This window comes from Bubalus kerabau, chromosome 4, assembly GCF_029407905.1.
Source record: "Bubalus kerabau isolate K-KA32 ecotype Philippines breed swamp buffalo chromosome 4, PCC_UOA_SB_1v2, whole genome shotgun sequence".
In the NCBI taxonomy this organism is placed as follows: domain Eukaryota; kingdom Metazoa; phylum Chordata; class Mammalia; order Artiodactyla; family Bovidae; genus Bubalus; species Bubalus kerabau.
This window is the reverse complement of record NC_073627.1, coordinates 114,853,194-114,875,387: the sequence shown is the minus strand read 5'-3', so window position 1 is coordinate 114,875,387 and position 22,194 is coordinate 114,853,194. Positions and strand designations below refer to the sequence as shown.

The window sequence follows — 22,194 nt, the reverse complement described above, 5'->3', positions numbered from 1 at the left end:
CCCACTCCAGTGTTCTTGCCTGGAGAATCCCAGGGATGGCAGAGCCTGTTGGGCTGCTGTCTATGGGGTTGCACAGAGTCGGATACAACTGAAGTGACACAGCACCAGCAGCAGCAGCAGCAGGTGATCGGCAGTAATTTACTTTTCAGAAGAAGTCTATAATGTGCCATCTATGATTGCTAGCATACAATAAAAATTATTAGATGTGCAAAGCTGGGAAGAATGACCAATAACCAAGAGATAAAATAATCAATAAAAGCAAGAAAAAATAAGGACTTCAAAGCAACTGTGATTAAATCATTAAAATAATAGAGAAAAAGATGTAGAAGAGAGGTAGCATAGAACATTTCAGTTTTTAAACATTTAGAAAAAGAATGAAATGAACATTTTGGAACTGCAAAATTCAGTATCTGACCTGACACAAAGAATTGACTCACTGGAAAAAACCCTGATGCCAGGAAAGATTGAAGGCAGGAGAAGAGGATGACGGAGGATGAGATGGTTAATGGCATCATCGACTTGACAGACATGAGTTTGGGCAAGCTCTGGGAGTTGGTGATGGACAGGGAAGCTTGGCATGCTGCAGTCCATGGGATGGCAAAGACTCGGACACGACTGAGCGGCTGAACTGAACTGAGGTGGATTTAAAAGTTTACTAGCAGAAATTCCCTGGTGGTCCAGTGGTTGGGACTCCACACTTCCACTGCAGGAGGCACAGGTTCAATCCCTGGTCAGGGAACTAGGACCCTGCAAGTCTCATGGCCAAATAAGTAAATAAATAAAGGCATACTAGCAACACTTCGTTTTCACAGGAAACTATATTCAATATCCTATAATAAACTGTACTGGAAAATAATATGAAAAAGAATATATAGATAACAGTCATTTTACTGGACAGTAGAAATTAACACAACTGTGTAAATCATCTATACTTCAATAAAACTAAAAATATTCCATACCTTAGAAATCAGTTGAACGACTGAAAAACAAAGAAAAGCAGGTTGCACATAATATGGCCTCCCATTACCTTCCTGATCTTATCTCTTTCAACTCTCCAACTTAATAACTCGGCCCTTGCTGTTCCTTAAACACACCCGGCACAGCCTTGCTTTAGAGGCTCTGCAGTGGCTGTTTCTTCTTCCTGGAACATTCTTCCCCAACATGTTTTTCTAGGCACCTTATTTAAAAATCAACACTTCCATCCACTTGTGCACCCTCACTCCCACCCCATCTGTGCCCTTAGACTTCCAATCACCCTACCATGCCTTTCTTCCATAGAACTTTTCACCTTCTAACATTCTGCATTTGATATTTATATACATATATATGGAATACATATATAACTCTTTTGAAGAATGTAGGCAAACAACCAAATTGACATCTTCATTACTAATTATTTCATTTCCAATAATTACTAATTCATTACTAATATGTATATAAAAATCACAGTAGCAATAATAATATCAGTTGTTTAGTGCTCTCCTAGTTGGCACAGAAAGATTAATTAATTGGCATCAAGTCATACAGCTAGAGTAAGTGGCAGAGCCAGGATTAGATCCATACTGAGTTCCAATAAAAATAACTTTTAGATTAGAAAGGATACTATCTAAAGATATGTAAATGAACTAAATGTAACAATTAAATTTGTCTGTTGAAAAAAATAAAACTTTTCCTAGAATTAAAGAATGAAATGCAGATATTAGTATATGTCACTAGGTGATGCTCTTTGTTAAACTTCTCTCTCAGAAAGGTAATCTGAGGAATTATACTTACTCACATGGGAAAGAATTTATGTAGTTCTAATAATAATTAAGTTGGCTCTTTAACCACAAAAGTTACACAGTTCAGATAACAAATTTACAAAAGGTAAGCCACACAAATTTATGGTAGAAAAAATGTCTGTAGACTGTAAACTTAAAGGCTTCTATATCACAAACATGAGATCTCCCTTCATTTATTTTTATCTTTTTCCATTTATGTCTCCATTTAATTTTAATGTCTTGATAAGATTTTAATTTTTGTCAACAGAGTTCTTGAATGTTTTTAAAATTTATTTCTAAGAAACATAGTTTTGATATCACTGAAATGTACTCTGTATCTTTACTTTTTTATGCTAAAATATTTTAAAGTAAATTGACCATACACCCTTTAATATTTCAATATGTATTGCTCAAATAACATCATGCTTTACCATTAAACGATTCCTTAATATCATCAATTATCCAAAAGTCAATAGTCAATAAACATTAAAGGGGGCTCAAGCTTATTAGTAATTAGAGAAATACAAATTAATAAGATGAAGGCATATGTTGCACACACATCAAATTGACAGAAATGTTAACAGTATGATACCAAGTGTTGGAAAGGTTGCACAGGAACTCTAATACATTGCTAGAGGGAAGGGAGGTAATAATCCTTCTGGCAAGATAGCATTACATAGCACATGTAATAGTGAACATGCATATACCTATGTCCTCTACCACTGCTAGATATACCTAACAGAAAATGTAGTGTGAAATGAAAATATTTCTTCAGCCGTCAGTGGTTTCGGGCCTCCAAAAGTGAATGCAAGCGCCCCAGGCTGTGATCAGGAGGATGCTGCCAGCCCCAACTGACTGCTGAGGAGCTGGGGGAATGCAAGAAGCCAGGTGAACTAGGGGACAGGACTGGGCCCAGGTATCTGAGGTGCATTTGAAAGGAATGAATTCCGTGAGCCCCTAGGCTTGCACCTTTCCAGAGAATGCTAAATTCCTTAACATGAAACCTGATCTTTGATGTTCAAGACTACCTGCTGTCTTTGTTACAAACTTGTATATAGCCTGACTTCCCTCCTGCCTCCTTGGACCAGTTTTCTCAGAGCTACTAAGATGCTGTCTCCCACGCCTGGAGTCCTAAACATTCCCACCAAATAAAATAACTCTCTACTTTCAGGTTGTGACTGTATTTTTTTAGTCGACAGCAGTGAGAAACAAGTATACCAAGAAACATTTCAATCTTCTTCTATTACATACTTAAAAAATGTACCAAGAAATAAGACATTTATACCAAGAAACAGTATTGTTCGTAATAGGAAAATTTTTAAATAACTCAAATGTCCCTCATTATTAGAGGGGATAAATTGTGGTATGTAAATACAATAGAAAAAACACTAAGGTAAAACTAACAAAATTAGAGCTCTTGCAACAACATGGATCAATCTCACAAATTTCATAATAATGAAATAAGAACAGATACAAACTAACAGGCATTGTAGAAGTCTGTTCACATAAACTTCAAAACCAGTGCCTGACACTTATTTTCAACTGTGTCAGCAAATAAAAAATATATCCACATATATCTATACAAATATAAAGAAAGGGTGGCAAAATGTTAACTGTGAATCTAAGCGAAGAGTATGCAAAGGTTCATTGTACTACATTGCTACTCTTTAGGTTTGTGCATTTTCAAAGTAGAAAGATGTATTTGTTTATAATTATTTATTAAACTATACATATTTTATGCATTTTTTCTGTATGTAAATTTCATGAGAAAAAATGTAAAAATAATGTAATAAAATACACAAAAACACTTTCAAAGAAAAATTGCTATGTATTTGTTAAACAGTGACAGACTTTATTTTCTTGGGCTCCAAAATCACTGAAGATGGTAACTACAGCCATGAAATTAAAATACAGTTGCTCTTTGGAAGAAAAGCTATGACCAACCTAGACGGCATATTAAAAAGCAGAGATATTACTTTGCTGACAAAGGTCCATCTAGTCAAAGCTATGGTTTTTCCAAAAGTCATGTATGGATGTGAGAGTTGGACTATAAAGAAAGTGAAAGTGAAAGTTGTTCAGTTGTGTCCGACTCTTTATGACCCTATGGACTATATAGTCCATGGAATTCTCCAGGCCAGAATACTGGAGTGGGTAGCCTTTCCCTTCTCCAGGGGATCTTCCCAACCCAGGGATCGAATCCAGGTCTTCTGCATTGCAGGCAGATTCTTTACCAACTGAGCTATCAGGGAAGCCCTGATAAAGAAAGCTGAGTGCCAAAGAATTGATGCTTTTGAACTGTGGTGTTGGAGAACTCTTGAGAGTCCCTTGGACTGCAAGGAGATCAAACCAGTCCATCTTGAAGGAAATCAATCCTGAATATTCATTGGAAGGACTGATGCTGAAGCTGAAGTTCTAATTCTCTGGCCACCTGATGTGAAGAACTGACTTATTGGAAAAGACCCTGATGCTGGGAAAGATTGAGGGCAGGAGAAGAAGGGGAAGACAGAGGATGAGATGGTTGGATGGCATCAACGACTCAATGGATCTGAGTTTGAGCAAGCTCTGGGAGTTGGTGATGGACAGGGAAGCCTGGTTTGCTGCAGTCCATGGGTCGGACACAACTGCAAAGAGTTTCCTGCAAAGAGTCGGACATGACTGACTGAATTGATTTATTAAACATTACTATTAAAAATAATAAACTTTTGCTTTATAATAAGCAAGCATAAGCAAGAGGGCTTTTTAAAATTTGGGACGTTTACCTGAGATCAGTCTATCGAAATATACCTCCTAGTTTTTGAGGCTAGCAACATAAGAATGTCACTTTATTTTTCCATGAGATAGTTCTTATACAACCATCAATTCTGAATCTTGGTTAGTTTGATACTAGATAGTGTATTCTTCTAAATAATTTTCATAAACTGCAATAAGATACTCCAATACTCATTTCGGCAGATATACTAGCATATGCTACTTTAAAATGTATTATAAGAAAACTCTGGATAAAAGTTTTATCATTATTCAAATATCATACACTATTCATACTGTCCATGTATTTTCTATAGGTTTTTCCAATATTCTTACTAGGATTCCACAGTTTTTTTTTTTTAAACCCTCAAAGTCTCAGAAGGTAAAGAATATGCCTGCAATACAGGAGACCAATTTTGTTCCCTGGGTCAGGAAGATTCCCGTGGAGGAGGAAATGGCAATCCACTCCAGTATTCTTGCCTGGAGAATTGAAGGACAAAGGAGCCTGGCAGGCTACCGTCCATTGGGGTCGCAAAGAGCTGGACATGACTGAGTGACTAAGCACTACCATGTCTCCCAAAGATGTTCAGAGGGCTTCCCTAGTGGCTCAGTGGTAAAGAATCTGCTTTCCAATGCAGGAGACAAGAGTTTGATCCCTGGTCTGGGAAGATCCCACATGCTGGGGAGCAACTAAGTCCATGAGCCACAACTACTGAGCCTGAGCTCTAGAGCCTCCATGCTACAACTACTGAAGCTCACGCTCCACAAGAGAAACTACTGCAATGAGAAGCCTGAGCACTGCCACTAGAGAAAAGACCCCACTCATTGCAACCAGAGAAAAGTTCGTGCAAAAACAAAGACCCAGCACAGCCAAAAACGAAGAGTGAAAAAAAATTTTTTAAAGGATGGTCAGAATTTCATGTTTTAAAACTGACTTTTAATGCACGATACTGGATGCTTGGGGCTGGTGCACTGGGATGACCCAGAGGGATGGTATGGGGAGGGTTCAGGATGGGGAACACATGTATACCTGTGGCAGATTCATTTCATATTTGGCAAAACCAATACAATATTGTAAAGTTTAAAAATAAAATAAAATTTTTAAAAAATTAAAAAATTAAAAAAAAATTAAAAAAAGAGGCCAATTCTAAAAAAAAAAAAACAAAAACTGACTTTTAATATAGTTATATTAATTGTCTTCTTCTTCTGTGTCATCTAAATCAATATCAAAATCTAAATCATCATCATTTTCTTCATTCCTTCTGCAGCTTCTTCTATGGCTGGAACGTAAATTATTTTCAACATTTTCTGTCTTTTCTGGTTCTTTATTAAACCTAAAGATGGAAGAAAAAAAACTCTTATTTCTCAAGATTGCATTGTTTGTGTAGACTGAAAAGACTTTTACACTACACTTCTTGATTAATAAGAGCTTAATGAAATAAAGAGGAAAAGATCCTTGAAGATGAACTTAATTGAAGAACCAACCAATTATAATACTGCTGTCAATAAAGCATGATCAAACAAATTAATTTGTGCTGTCCATTAAAGAAAAGAAGTTATACAATGAATAATTCTTTTGTAATGTATAATAAATGTGACTCTCACAGGTAAATATTTTAATTTCCTAAAAATGATGTTTTGCTTTCATTATAATGATAGAAACACTAAATAATTAAGATTATTTTTTCCTATTGGGTAGAAAAAGTCTACATTACTGTGATATACTGTATCTTAAGATTCTCAGAGCTACTCAATGTTTCCTTAAAAGAAAATTCACATACCATTTACTAAAAGAGTAAACCCCAAACATAAAAAGAAATACTCACGGAATAACAACGTCTTCTCTCTTTCCACACTTGGCACAAACTTCAAGTTCACAGGCACATGGTCTACACATTATATGATAAGAATCCTTCACTGTCTTTTGTAAACATTTAACACTAAAAATGGAAAAGAAAAGAAAATCTTAATTTTTACTAATTGTCTAAGATTTATTTAGTGAAATAAGGGGGTGTGGCTAACTGTATAGCTGAGAAGCCTCAAACTCTTAAGATATTTCTCTCATATGTCACTTTAGCTTAATTATATAGCATTTCTAGACAATGGTTGACAACTCAAAATAATAGTACTTAACATTGATTAATGGATAAATAAGAATACATATTTTTACAATGGAACATTATTTATTAATAAAAATTAAGCACCGATAAATGTTACAACATGCTTGAAAAAAATTCCTAAGTGAAAGAAACCAGTCAGAGAAGTCTAGATATTATATGATTATTTACATGAAATGTCCAAAATAAGTAAATCTACAGGGACAGAAAACAAGGGAGGGGAGACTGTTGGTGTTGGGGAGAGGGAATGGAGACTGAATCCTAACAGGTATAAGGTTTCTTTCTGAGATGAGAAAATGTTCAAAAACTGATGTGTTATAAAAAAATTGAGTTATACAACTCTATGACATACTAAAAGTTGCTAAACTATGTACTTTAGATGGATGAACTATACAGTATGTGAATTAAACCTTAATAAATTTGCTTTTAAAAAGTCAAATGGAAATACTAGAAATAAAAAAAAACATGGAGTGAAAGATACAAGATACAAGAAATCTACTTTAAACGTAAAAAGGTATACCTCATTTTACTTTGCAGCTACTGCATTTATTTATTTATACAAATTGAACGTTTGTGGCAGCCTTCTGTTGAGCAAGTCTATCATTATCATTTTTTCCAATATTTGCTCACTTTGTGCCTCTGTGTCACATTTTGGTTACTCTTGCAATATTTCAACTTTTAAATTATAATTATTATATTTGTTACAGTGATCTAAGATAAGTAATCTTTATGTTACTACTGCAAAAAGACTATGACTCATTGAAGGCTCAGATGATGGTTAGCATTTTCTAGCAATAAAGTATTTTTAAAATAAAGTGCTCATTGATTTTTCTAGACATAATGCTACTGCATACTTAATAGACTAAAGTATAGTATAAATGTAAGTTTTATATGCACTGGGAAACCAAAAAATTCATGTGACTCAGTTTATTGCAGTATTTGCTTTACTGAGGTGGCATGGAATCAAACCCCCAATATCTCTGAGATATGCCTGTATACAGTTAAAAGTAGAAGGAAAGGAAAAAATGAAACAAAACATGCAAACACTAATCAGAAGAAAGCTGGAGTAACTACATTATTATAGAAATTGACTTCAAAGCAAAGAAAAAAAAATTGTTAAGCTTAAGAAAGACTATTACATGACAATAAAGGAATCAATTTTCCCAAAGTATGCAATATCTTAAATATTTATTTATGCACCTAAAAACAGGGTTTGAGATAATTGATGCAAAACCACTGAACCAAACAAATCCACAATTAAAACTGTGGACTTCAATGCTTCTCTCTTTATAAGTGAAGCAATGAGTAGACAAAAAGCAGTAAAACTATACAACACCTGGTCAACAGAGTCTATCAATCAAACTGACATTTATAGAACACTCCACCTAACAAGAGCGATATAGTCTCTTCAAGTACACATGGAACAGAATCTAAAATTGACTATACTCTGCATTATAACACCAACATCAATGAAGTAAGAACAAAAACCAAAGTTTATATAAGGTGTATTCTTTTACCACAATGAAATTAACTAGAAATCAGTAAAAGAAAAACCTCTGGAAAATATCCAAATATACAGAAATTAAAACACTTCTAAACAACCTATAGGTTAAAGAGGAAGTCTCAAGAGCAATTAGAAAATGTTTTGATTCAATAATAATGAAATATAGCATCAAAATTTGTGGAATAGAGCTAAAAAGACATTCTGGGGAAATTTATATAATTAAATGTTTATATTAGGCAAAAGAATTATCCAAACTTCCACCTTAAGAAAACAAAAAAAGAACAGTAAATTAACTCAAAGCAATATCAATATGAACAGAAATCAATGAAACTGAAAAACAGAAAAAAAAGAAAACCAATAAAACTCCAAGCAGGCTATTTGAAAAGGTTAATGTAATTCATAAACATGTAACCAGACAGACCAAGATAAAAAAGGAGAAAACACAATAAACCAATTTCAGGAAAGAACAAGGGAACAAAACTATAGATGCAACAGATATTAAAATAAGAAAAATTTACTAACAACACTATGCCTATAAATCCAACCACTTTATTGAAATGGACAAATTTCTGGAAAGACAGTATAAAAACCTGCTTAAGATGAAACAGATAATCTAAAAACTCTAGCCATTAAAGAAAAACTTTATAATCTTTAAAAACTCTCCAACAAAGACAACTCTAGGCACAAATGGCTTTACTGCTAAATTCTACTAAATATCTGGAAGTTCACGGTTCACATATTGCTGAACCCTGGCTTGGAAAATTTTGAGCATTACTTTAATAGCATGTGAGATGAGTGCAATTGTGAGCAAGTTTGAGAATTCTCTGGCTTTGCCTTTCTTTGGGATTGGAATGAAAATTGACCTTTTCCAATCCTGGGGCCACTGCTGAGTTTTCCAAATTTGCTGACATATTGAATGCAGCACTTTCACAGCATCATCTTTTAGGATTTGAAATGGCTCAACTGGAATTCTATCACATCCACTAGCTTTGTTCGTAGTGATGCTTCCTAAGGCCCGCCTGACTTCACATTCCAGGATGCCCGGCTTTAGCTGAGTGTGACTGATCACAGGTTCATGATTATCTGGGTCATGAAGATCTTTTTTGTACAGTTCTTCTGTGTATTCTTGCCCTCTTCTTAATATCTTCTGCTTCTGTTAGATCCATACCATTTCTGTCTTTATTGAGCCCATCTTTTCATGAAATGTTCCCTTGGTATCTCTAATTTTCTTGAAGAGATCTCTAGTCTTTCCCATTCTGTTGTTTTCCTCTATTTTTTTGCATTGATCACTGAGGAAGGCTTTCTTATCTCTCCTTGCTATTCCTTGGAACTCTGCATTCAAATGGGTATATCTTTCCTTTTCTCCTTTGCCTTTCACCTCTCTTCTTTTCACAGCTATTTGTAAGAGTTCAAGCTGGTTTTAGAAAAGGCAGAGGAACCAGAGATCAAATTACTTTTTGCATCAAAAAAGCAAGAGAGTTCCAGAAAAACATCTATTTCTGCTTTATTGACTATGCCAAAGCCTTTGTGTGGATCACAACAAACTGGAAAATTCTGAAAAGATGGGAATACCAGACCACCTGACCTGGCTCTTGAGAAACGTGTATACAGGTCAAGAAGCAACAGTTAGAACTGGACATGGAACAACAGACTGGTTCCAAATAGGAAAAGGAGTACGTCAAGGCTGTATATTGTCACCTTGCTTATTTAACTTCTATGCAGAGTACATCATGAGAAATGCTGGGCTGGAGGAAGCACAAGCTGGAATCAAGATTGCCGGCAGAAATATCAATAACCTCAGATATGCTGATGACACCACCCTTATGGCAGAAAGCGAAGAAGAACTAAAGAGTCTCTTGATGAAAGTGAAAGAGAAGAGTGAAAAAGTTGGCTTAAAGCTCAACATTCAGAAAACGAAGATCATGGCATCTGGTCCCATCACTTTATGGGAAATAGATGGGGAAACAGTGGAAACAGTGGCTGACTTTATTTTTCTGGACTCCAAAATCACTGCAGATGGTGATTGCAGCCATGAAATTAAAGGACGCTCACTCCTTGTTAGGAAAGTTATGACCAACCTAGATAGCATATTGAAAAGCAAAGACATTACTTTGCCAACAAAAGTCCGTCTTGTCAAGGCTATGGTTTTTCCAGAAGTCATTGATGGATGTGAGAGTTGGACTGTGAAGAAAGCTGAGTGCCGAACAATTGATGCTTTTAAACCGTGGTGCTGGAGTGGACTCTTGAGAGTCCCTTGGACTGCAAGGAGATCCAACCAGTCCATGCTAAAGGAGATCAGTCCTGGGTGTTCACTGGAGGGACAGATGTTGAAGGTGAAACTCCATTACTTTGGCCACCTGATGCAGAAAGCTGACTCATTTGAAAAGACCCTAATGCTGGGAAAGATTGAGGGCAGGAGGAGAAGGGGACAACAGAGTATGAGATGGCTGGATGGCATCACCAACTCGATGGACATGGGTTTGGGTGGACTCTGGGAGTTGGTGATGGACAGGGAGGCCTGGCATGCTGCGGTTCATGGGGTTGCAAAGAGTCGGACACGACTGAGCCACTGAACTGAACTACTAACATTTAAAAGATAGTACTGCTGCTGCTGCTGCTAAGTCACTTCAGTCGTGTCCAACTCTGTGTGACCCCATAGATGGCAGCCCACCAGGCTCCCCCGCCCCTGGGATTCTCCAGGCAAGAACAATGGAGTGGGTTGCCATTTCCTTTGTATACAACTGCTTCTAGAAAACAAAATAGAAGCAGTCCCCAACTCATTTGATGAGACCCTAACATCAAGATAACGACAAAATTTCAGACGACTATTGGTAATAAAAATGGGTATGAAACTTTGTTAGCAAATCAAATCTAGCAATATGTAAAAAGGATTCAGTCATGATCAAGTGGGGTTTATACAAGTGCGTTAAAGGCTGATTTTATATTAAAATCAATAAATGTTAACTCGTCAAATCAATGTTCTAAGAAAGAAAACCCACATGATTATCTAAATAGATGCAGAAAAAGTATCTGACAAAACTTAATTGAAGCTTTCAAAGTGCAGTGCTGGAAAAGACTCTGGAGAGTCCCTTGGACAGCAAGGAGATCAAACCAATCAATCCTAAAGGAAATCGACCCTGAATATTCATTGGAAGGACTGATGCTGAAGCTGAAGCTCCAATACTTTGGTCTTCTGATGAGAAGAGCCGACTCATTGGAAAAGACCCTGATGCTGGGAAAGACTGAAGGCAGGAGATTGGAAAGCAAGAAATAAAACTGTCCTCATTTTTATCACTTAAAAAATTTTATTTATTTATTTTTGGGCCGTGCCATGCAGCTTGTAGGATCTTAGTTCCTTGACCAGGGCCATGTCAGTGAAAGTGCCAAGTCCAAACCACCGGACCACCAGGGAATTTTCATGTCTTCATTTTTTAAAAAAATCACTGTCTATGTAGGAAAATCTCACAGAATATACCAAAAAAGCATTAGAAATAAAATTGACAAGCTGATTCTAAAGTTACAAGAAAAAGCAAAGGAAAAATATTAGCCGAAACAATTCTGAAAAAAGAAAAAGAAGGTGGGAACACTCTTAAGACTGGATTTCAAGATTTATCTGAAAGCTGTAGTGATCAAGGTAGTGTGGTACTGGTGAAAAATAGACAGATAGATTAATGGGACAGAACAGACTCTAACATATATAATCAATTGATTTTCAACATAGTACAAAGGTAATTCAATGGAGAAAGGAGAGACTTTTAAACAAATGACCACAGAGCAGTTGGATATACATGAAATTAACAGAAAATGGACCATAAATCCAATATAAAACCAAGAATTACATAATTTCTAGAAGAAAACACAGTAAAAGTATTTGTGATCCTAACCAAAGATTTTTTACCTACAAGAAAATAATAATTAATAAATCCTGATAAATGAAACAGATCTTCACCAAAATAAAACATTTCTCCACTTTAAGATACTCTTTAATGGATAAAACATAAGTCAGAATTTGGCAGAAAATATTTGTAAAACCCATATCTGATCAACGATTTGCACCTACAATATATAAGAATTCTCAAAATTCGGTAATAAGTGAAACAAAACAACTTAATCAAAACATAAGCTAAATATATGTATAGAAAAAAAGAAATAAGGATGCAAAATGAGCACCGAATAGATTATTAGCATCATTGGTCATCAAAAAATGCAAATTAAAATCAAAATGAGATACAGCTATTCACACTTTTGGTTCAAAAAGAACAAAGCAAGAAGACTTCAAGGGGGAAAAAAAAGCCTGACAATCCTAAGTATTGATAAGGATGTTAAACATGTGGAACTCTCACATACTGCTATTGAGAATGCAAATGATACAGCCACTATGGAAAATGGTTGGACAATTTATTCTAAACATACCCTTAACATAAACCCAGTGAGCTTACTATTAGATATTTACTCAAAAGAAATGAGACCATACATTCACACAAAACCCTGCATATGAATGTTTATGGCAGGATAGTTCACAATCACCAAAAACAAGCAAAACCTAAATGACCATGAGCCAGGGGACAGACGAACAACTTTGATACATCCTGAAGGAATACTACTCAGCAATAAAAAGGCCCAACCACTGATTTACACAACAATGCAGATGAATCTCAAATCCACTATGTTAAGTTAAAGAAGTCAGCCTCAAAGACCATATACTAGGTGACTCCTATATATGACATTCTGCAAGAAGGCAAGAAAACAGATCAGTGTTTGCCAGGGACTGGGAGTGAGGCAGCAGGATACCAAGTGGCATAAAGGAATGTTTGGGGGTAATAGGACTGTCTTGTATCTTAACTGTGATGTCACTCTTAAAAATGTATTCATTTGTCAAAACTTACAAGACTGTTGTTAAAACAAAACAACCGGCCCCCATATAGACTTAGCGACTTCACTTTCACTTTTCACTTTCATGCATTGGAGAAGGAAATGGCAACCCACTCCAGTGTTCTTGCCTGGAGAATCCCAGAGACAGGGAGCCTGGTGGGCTGCCGTTTATGGGGTCGCACAGAGTTGGACACGACTGAAGCGACTTAGCAGCAGCAGCAGCAGTAGGCTAAGCCCCAAATCATCACAAGTCAAAGCGTTAGTCACTCAGTCATGTCCAACTATTTGCAACCATATGGACTGGGGCCCACCAGGCTCCTCTGTCCATGGGATTCTCCAGGCAAGAATGATGGTTGTGAGTTGCCATTTCCTTCTCCAGGGGATCTTCCTGACTCAGGGATCAAACCTGGTCTCCTGCACTGCAGGCAGATTCTTAACCATTTGAGCCACCAGGGAAGCCCCCCAAATCATCAAACTGAGACTTAATTTCAGTTTTGGCTCTCCCAGAAATGGAATTTTAAACCAATCTTGAATACATGTTCAGTCATATCTGACTCTGTGAACCCATGGATCACCAGGCTCCTCTGTACATGGAATTGTCCAGGTAAGAACACTAGAGTGTACTGCCATCTCCTCTTCCAAGGGATCTTTCCTATGCAGGGATCCAAAGCATGTCTCCTGAGTAGGCTGCACTGGCAGGAAAATTCTTTGCCATTGCAGCCACCTGGGGAAGCCCCTTAAATCAATCACGAATTGTCTGATCAGCACAAGCTAGGTACTCAGCCTGATAAGACCCCTGTTATTCCCTCAAGAAAAGTGACTCTGCAATAACCAACCTGCTTTTCTGTCTAGTGTGACTTTCTTGTTACCATTCCTTTCTACCTACAAAAGTCTTTCATTTTCTACAGTTCCTCACAGATCCTTTCCATCTTCTAAATGAGACAAAGTCAATAAAATCTTTAAAAGTCACTCAGTTGAATTTTGTTTTTTAATAGTTTATTACAACATGTATATTTTACTGCATGTTAGAGCTTTGGGGAATATAAATTAGAATTAAAAAGAAAAAGTCTTCACAATCAAAGTGAAAATAATTTTGAAAATTGTTTGCTAAATTATTTGGTATGCTTGTGTTTTGACTTTCCAAACAGCTTTACTTAATTACTTTGAAATAAAAGTTAGATTAAAATTTCATGCTATTAGAATACATACAAAGTCCTACCAATACAAATGGACTAGAAAAAAAATCTCAGTATTTTTTGGTTTCAATTTTTTTAAGTTTTTAAAATAATTTTAAAGAAACTGTTTTGGTTAGGTTCTTCTGAGGCTTCAAAGAAATTCATTTCTATGAATATGCTGTTTTATAACAGGGACTCCCGGGGTAAACTAATTGTTAAGTATTCAAATTGTTAATTCAAGGATAAAACTGTATTTATAGAACTGTTAATGTTAAAATTTACATGTAAAATAGGCTCGAAAATGGGATATCCTGTTTTGGAATCCAGAGTCAAAAGAGAGCAGATTCTACACTCTCTGGCCCATCTAATCCTCAAGACAGTGACTTTTGGCACTGGCTCAAACACCGGCATAGCTTATTAAAATGCAGATGTCTGGGCTACACCCATTATTTACATAATCAGAATCTTGGGGATGGGTCCCAAGAATCTGTCCATTAACAAACTCCTCAAGAAATTCTCATGCACCTAAGCACTTGAGAACTCTTGACCACATCAAAGTACTACTGCCTAGATAGGGGGATTTTCCAATATCCCCAAAGCTGGTTGAGGAGACAAGGAATTTTTTTGCTGTAAGCAATTATGCTCTTTTCAAATTTAAATCCACTTGGAAAAACAGGTTGTATTAGGCTAGTGAATATAAATCTACCTCTAAGGAAATACACACATAGACACATTTTTAAAATGTTTCCTTTTCATAAATGTGAAATGTTTGTTGAAAGGTAAATTATATACATTTTTTATATGTTTACAACCTTCAAGTTTTTCAATCACAGACTTGAGATATTTGTGCCCCTCTGCTTTCAAACCTCTTAACTTAGGCTTTATGTCTTCACGGAGAGGAGAGAGAGAGAAGATGTGAAAGTAATTTGAGTTTCAGCGTTTTTCTTCTTCTACATCACATTTGTCCAGCCTAAGAACCTTGATCTTAAGGACAAGATGGTTTAGACATTATTTTAATGATAAAATATATACATTCCAAGTTGTCATAGAACTTGTGCAGTATCTTGAAACACCTTTAAAAACACCTGTAAATTAGATAATCACTCTTATTTTTTCTTACAAAACGAGTAGTAAGGAAAAACTTGAAATTGACCTAAATATAAATTTAACCTAATTTCCCCTGAAAATAGCTATATTTTGAATATTTTATGAGTTCATTACTAAGAGAACTGCAGAGATGTTAAAATAATGGTGGCTTGGCCTTCTTTTCATATTTTCATGGACTACAATTCCCAGAAACAATAAATCTTGTCCATGCATACACCACAACTAACCATTTTAGTTGAACCTGGTCAAATAAAACCACAGGTTACTCCTATGAACCACATTTACTAACTGATAGGGCCCATCTGGGGTCTCACTGATAAGATGGCTCATTATGTTGACCTTGCAAACTACGAATAAAATCACAGTGATCCTTGAGTTTGACCAAATTGCTCAAATGACCTTCTGCTTTCCCACTGGTGCACCTATCTTCTCAAAGCTGTGAGACCACCAGATTCCAGACCTCCGGCTACAGGACTCAACTACAGGCTAAAAATTAACCATCCCTTCAGAGAATTTTTCATTGGTGGGGTATAAGAAGGACCCCGTAAGAAAGGGAGGACAATGGTTCTCCTTAAGGGCCAGTCACCCTGGCCCTTAGAAAGAAGATAAAAGAAAATAAAAGCTAAAAAATGTTTACTATCCATTTAAGGGTAAAATTCAAGAGATAAAATTTTATTTTCAAGATCACTGTAAATACTAGAAAATATTATGTATTTTGATTTGGGAAGCAAGAGAACTAGATCTAGCCTAGCTTTGACATATCCTTGGCATATAATCACTGAAAGTCACTTTAACTTCGAGTCTCATTTTTTATAATAGTTACTAAAAGTGCTGAAACTTAGCAAGAACAAAGACAGCAGCACCAAGCTGTATTAGTAATCACTCTATTTGTCACCTCCACAAACCAACAGCTAACTAGCAAAAATGAAAAACCCACACTTTTAAATGACAATCTTCCAGTATCAACACAACATTTTAAATTGCATAATAAAACACAGCAACATTTGGAAGATCTATATAATTAAATGAATTAATATTTTCCAAACTAGCAAAATGCATAATGTTACAAAACCATGCATGGGTGAAAGATCCATTCAACTGCAAGACAGACCCATGGATTTAAGTATAAGAAGTGTTTACTGATATGGTTTCAGATTCTACATTGTATCAAAGATGAATTTCTATAATTATCTGGAAAAGATTATTAATATTTACTTCCGTTCATTTCAGTTCAGTCACTCAGTCATGTCCGACTCTTTGCGACCCCATGAATCGCAGCACCCCAGGCCTCCCTGTCCATCACCAACTCCCAGAGTTCACCCAAACTCATGTGCATCGAGTCGGTGATGCCATCCAGCCATCTCATCCTCTGTCGTCCCCTTCTCCTGCCCCCAATGTCTCCCAGCATCAGGGTCTTTTCCAATGAGTCAACTCTTCGCATGAGGTAGCCAAAGTATTGGAGTTACAGCCTCAGCATCAATCATTCCAATGAACACCCAGGACTGGCCTTTAGGATGGACTGGCTGGATCTCCTTGCAGTCCAAGGGACTCTCAAGAGTCTTCTCCAGCACCACACTTCAAAAATATCAATTCTTCGGCACTCAGCATTCTTCACAATCCAACTCTCACATCCATACATGACCACTGGAAAAACCATAGCTTCGACTAGACGGACCTTTGTTGGCAAAGTAATATCTCTGCTTTTTAATATGCTATCTAGGTTGGCCATAACTTTCCTTCCAAGGAGTAAGCATCTTTTAATTTCATGGCTGCAATCACCATCTGCACTGATTCTGGAGCCCAAAAAAATAAAGTCTGACACCGTTTCCACTGTTTCCCCATCTATTTGCCATGAACATGTGATGGGACCAGATACCATGATCTTAGTTTTCTGAATGTTGAGCTTTAAGCCAACTTTTTCACTCTCCTCTTTTACTTCCATCAATATTTACTTACACTATTTTAAAAATGTACTGCTTCATTTTCCTTCTACTAGTCAGACACTAATGAAATTCGTAAATATAGAAAACAATGCCACTTGTCTCACTAATATTTTTGTTTCAAAAGTTATTTTTCATAAAAAATTATTATTTTTAAATGTGGTGACCCAAGGACAAAAGAGCAGATAAAACCAAGAAGGGTCTTGGAACGCAGGGACAGAAAAACCAGGCCCTTATCATCCTTCCCTCCCCCGTGTTGTAATTATTAAGAGATTTCAGGTCCTCCTGAGCAGTATAACCTGTCTCCCCTCCTAACCCACACAGGCTTGCTTCCCCTTCTTCCCGCACCCAGTATACATGCCTCATCCAATCAGCAAATAACCCACAAGACCCCTAGCCCACTCCCTGAACCATGGGTATAAAAGTGGACTAAGAACCACTGTTCAATGAAATTCTCCCTTGAGCTAGCCTGCTGTTCTAACAGTGTCTCCCATTCTAATGAACTTTATTTCCCTCTCATTCTGTCTCATGTCTGGAAATTCTTTTCCAACCCGTACTAGGAACATGACATTAACCTTTAACGGTTGCTTATGCTATGCTAAGTCCCTTCAGTCATGTCCGACTCTGTGTGACCCCATAGACGGCAGCCCACTAGGCTCCCCGGTCCCTGGGATTCTCCAGGCAAGAACACTGGAGTGGGTTGCCATTTCCTTCTCCAGTGCGTGAAAGTAAAACGTGAAAGTGAAGTCGCTCAGTCGTGTCCAACTTTTAGCGACCCCATGGTCTGCAGCCTACCAGGCTCCTCCCTCCATGGGATTTTCCAGGCAAGAGTACTGGAGTGGGGTGCCACTGCCTTCTCCACGGTTGCTTATATTCACATTATTTATAAATTAATTATTTTTAAGTCTCAGTTTTCAATGGCACCCCACTCCAGTACTCTTGCCTGGAAAATCCCATGGATGGAGGGGCCTGGTGGGCTGCAGTCCATGGGGTCGCAAGGAGTCAGACATGACTGAGTGACTTCACTTTCACTTTCATGCATTGGAGAAGGCAATGGCAACCTACTCCAGTGTTCTTGCCTGGAGAATCCCAGGGACGGGGGAGCCTAGTGGGCTGCCATCTATGGGGTCGCACAGAGTTGGACACGACTGAAGCGACTTAGCATAGCATTTTTATATCTAAAACAATAAATATCATTATATATAATAAATACCATTAGATATAATGCATAAAAGCTGATATAAATCAAGCTATCTGGGTTCTCAGTAATTTTTAACAATATAAAGAAAGAGGTCCTGACAACAAAAGCTTTGAGAGCCACTGATCTAGACAATAAACATCAATTGGAAAAGAACTGATCTGATATTTTTAGTATTTCTGGAATGGACATTCTGCCACAACTTTTCTGGTACTGGCTTCATTTCCTGGTTTTATTATTACACTTTAACCTTTACGATAATTCAGCTCCACTTATAATCCTCTCACAAGAGATGACTAGGTACTTTCGTAAACAGTGAGCTGTGCTACTCCACCCTTCGTGGACAAATAATAGGAACTACACTGAGGATCAAGAAATTCCCAAGAAATTCCCAAGAAAAAAGAAATGCAAAAAGGCAAAAGGGTTGCCTAAGGAGGCCTTACAAACAGCAGAGAAAAGAGAAGCTAAAGGCAAAGAAGAACAGGAAAGATAAACCCATTTGAATGCACAGTTCAAAGAATAGCAAGGAGAGATAAGAAAGCCTTCCTCATCGATCAGTGCAAAGAAACAGAGGAAAACAACAGAATGGGAAAGACTAGAGATCTCTTCAAGAAAATTAGAGATACCAAGGGAACATTTCATGTGCTTTATCGAGCTCAACATTCAGAAAACGAAGATCATGGCATCCGGTCCCATCACTTCATGGCAAATAGATGGGGAGACAATGGAAACAGTGAGAGACTTCGCTTCAAAATCACTGAAGACGGCGACTGCAGCCATGAAATTAAAAGACGCTTGCTCTTTGGAAAAAAATCTATGACCAACCTAGACAGCCTATTGAAAAGCAGAGACATTACTTTGCCAAAAAAGGTCCGTCTAGTCAAAGCTATGGTTTTCCAGTAGTCATGTATGGATGTGAGAGTTGGACTATAAAGAAGGCTGAAGGCCAAACAATTGATGCTTTTGAACTGTGGTGCTGGAGAAGACTCTTGAGAGTCCCTTGGACTGCAAGAAGATCCAACCTGTCAATACTAAAGGAAATGAGTCCTGAATATTCATTGGAAGAACTGATTTTGAAGCTAAAACTCCAATACTATGGCTTCCTGATGTGAAGAACTGACTCATTGGGAAAGACTCTGATGCTGGGAAAGATTAAAAGCAGGAGGAGAAGGGGATGACAGAGGATGACATGTTTGGATGGCATCACGGACACAATGGACATGAGTTTGAGTAGGCTCCAGGAGCTGGTAATGGACTGGGAAGCCTGGCACACTGCAGTCCATGGGGTCACAAGGAGTCGGACCCAACTGAGCATCTGATCTGAACTGAACTGAACACTGACAGAGGTCTATAAAGTGGCAGTTCCTATAGTGGCTCTAAGAAATCTGTGCTAACATAAAAAGAATCGGAAACCACACTAAGGAATTACATCATATGCTACTTAGGAAATGTTTTTAAGGGAACAATGTCTACAGATCTCAAGAACTTTGAGTAGAAGAAGTTTAATTCTCTTCACAGTTAATGTATTTGAAATAAATGGAGATATCTTATTACTTCTTATTGCAATGGATTTGACTTAGAATAATTCTTAAAAGAGTACAAAATAGTCACCTCCGGCCAACAGTAGTTTAGAAAAAAGACAAAATGGAAATGACTTCTCAAAACTATTACTTGGAGCAGGCAATTTAAAATCAAAGCTTGCTATATCAATCAATATTAATGTCAAAAAGTAGGCTTTTTACACAGGTGCACGAGTGACGACAGTACTAAAGACTCTCCTTAATTAGAAGGACTAAAACTCAAGGACTTTAGTCTAATGGACTAATAAAGCCAGGGTTTACAGTCACTGTGCTATGATATGACGTAGAATGGCCTGTGACTAAAATTCTACTCTAGGACATTTTAATACTCTTGGAATGTGGTGACACAACTCTCAAATTACTGATTAACCAAACTATTGTAAGAGCCTCAAACTATTATAAGCAACGCTGGAGCTGAAGAGCTAAAACAAAGAGGTTAAGCTCACACTCTGTATGTGTATGTGCGTGTACATACATAAATACTACATATATATGTCTGTGTATATATATATATATACACACACACACACACACATACATATATACATATTATATAATTTCTTGTCATACACTGGTATGTATGGAGGGACTGATCATCTTGTTGTTCACTCGTTAAGTCGTATCTGACTCCTTGCAACCCCACGAACTGCAGCACACCAGACTTTCCCGTCACTGTCTTCCGGAGTTTGCTCAAACTCATGTCCATTGAGTCGGTGATGCTATTCAACTATCTCACCCTCTGTCGCCCCCTTCTCCTGCCTTCAGTCTTTCTCAGTATGAGGGTTTTTTCCAATGAGTTGGTTCTTCGCACCAGGTAGCCAAATACTGGAGTTTCAGTTTCTGCATCATTTCTTCCAATGAATACTCAGGGTTGATTTCCTTTAGGATTGACTGGTTTGATCTCCTTGCTGTCCAAGGGACTCTCAAGAGTCTTCTCCAGCACCATAATTCGGAAGCATCAATTCTTTGGCACTCAGCCTTCTTTATGGTCTAACTGTCACATACATATGTGACTACTGGAAAAACCATAGCTTTGACTACACAGACCTTTGTTGGCAAAGTGATGCCTCTGCTTTTCAATAGGCTGTCTAGGTTTGTCATAGCTTTTCTTCCAAGGAGCATGCATCTTTTAATTTCATGGCTGCAGTCAACATCTGCAGTGATTTTGGAGCCAAGAAAATCTCCCAAACCCTTCTACTTGCCATGAAGTGATGGGACCAGATGCCATGATCTTAGCTTTTTGAATGTTGAGTTTTAAGCTGGCTTTTTCACTCTTCTCTTTTACCCTTACCAAGAGGCTCTTTAGATCCTCTTCACTGTCTGCCATTAGAGTGATATCATCTGCATATCTCAGGTTGTTGATATTTCTCCCAGCAATCTTGATTCTTGCTTGTGATTTTCATCCAGCCCAGCACTTCACATGATGTACTCTGCATATAAGTTAAATAAGCAGGCTGACAATATATAGACTTGACATAATCCTTTCCCAATTTTGAACCAGTCTGTTGTTCCACGTCTGGTTCTAACTGTTACTTCTTAATCTGCATGTAGGTTTCTCAGGAGGCAGGTTAGGTGGTCTGATATTCCTATCTCTTTATGAATTCCCCAGTTTGCTGTGATCTGCACAGTCAGAGGCTTTGGTGTAGTCAATGAAGCAGAAGTAGAGGATCATCTCGTAGTATATAACAACGTTTATTTTTATTTAAAAAATCAAAGAAATACTAATCAACACACTTTTTAAAGCTAGAAATCCAACGACTAAACCAAAATCCTATCTTGTTTTCTCTTCATTAAATGTATATGCAAAGCAGATCTTCTTTTGACAGGCAACATAGAGCGAATGAATGAACAAATGGCCACTTATGTAGACTTCAAAACAAGACATATAGACAGTTCGTAAGTATCTGCATGTCCATCAAAGAGAACAGGGGGTTCTTGTCCATTTTCCCTCCATTCCCTGGTGCCTTCCTCATAGTGTTTCCAGTAAACACTGTTTACAGCTGCTGCTGCTGCTAAGTTGCTTCAGTCATGTCTGACTCTGTGTGACCCCACAGATGACAGCCCACCAGGCTCCTCCGTCCCTGGAACTCTCCAGGCAAGAACACTGGAGTGGGTTGCCATTTCCTTCTCCAATGCATGAAAGTGAAAAGTGAAAGTGAAGTAGCTTAGTCTTGTCGGACTCTTCGCGACCCCATG

The 22,194-nt window shown here is 37.4% G+C and overlaps 1 protein-coding gene across 2 annotated transcripts in view; it reads right to left on the bottom strand.

Annotated features, from left to right (window-relative positions):
• Positions 1-5,419: 5,419 nt before the first annotated feature.
• Positions 5,420-22,194, bottom strand: part of C4H9orf85 (chromosome 4 C9orf85 homolog) — a 59,276-nt gene continuing 42,501 nt past the window's right edge. For both annotated transcript variants that reach the window (XM_055578301.1, XM_055578302.1), the window contains 2 exons: positions 6,332-6,445; positions 5,420-5,839 (listed from right to left, as the gene is read on the bottom strand). In XM_055578301.1, coding sequence (XP_055434276.1) covers positions 5,695-5,839; positions 6,332-6,445 — 259 coding nt within the window. In that variant the 3' untranslated portion in view covers positions 5,420-5,694. The remainder of the gene's footprint in view (positions 5,840-6,331; positions 6,446-22,194) is intronic.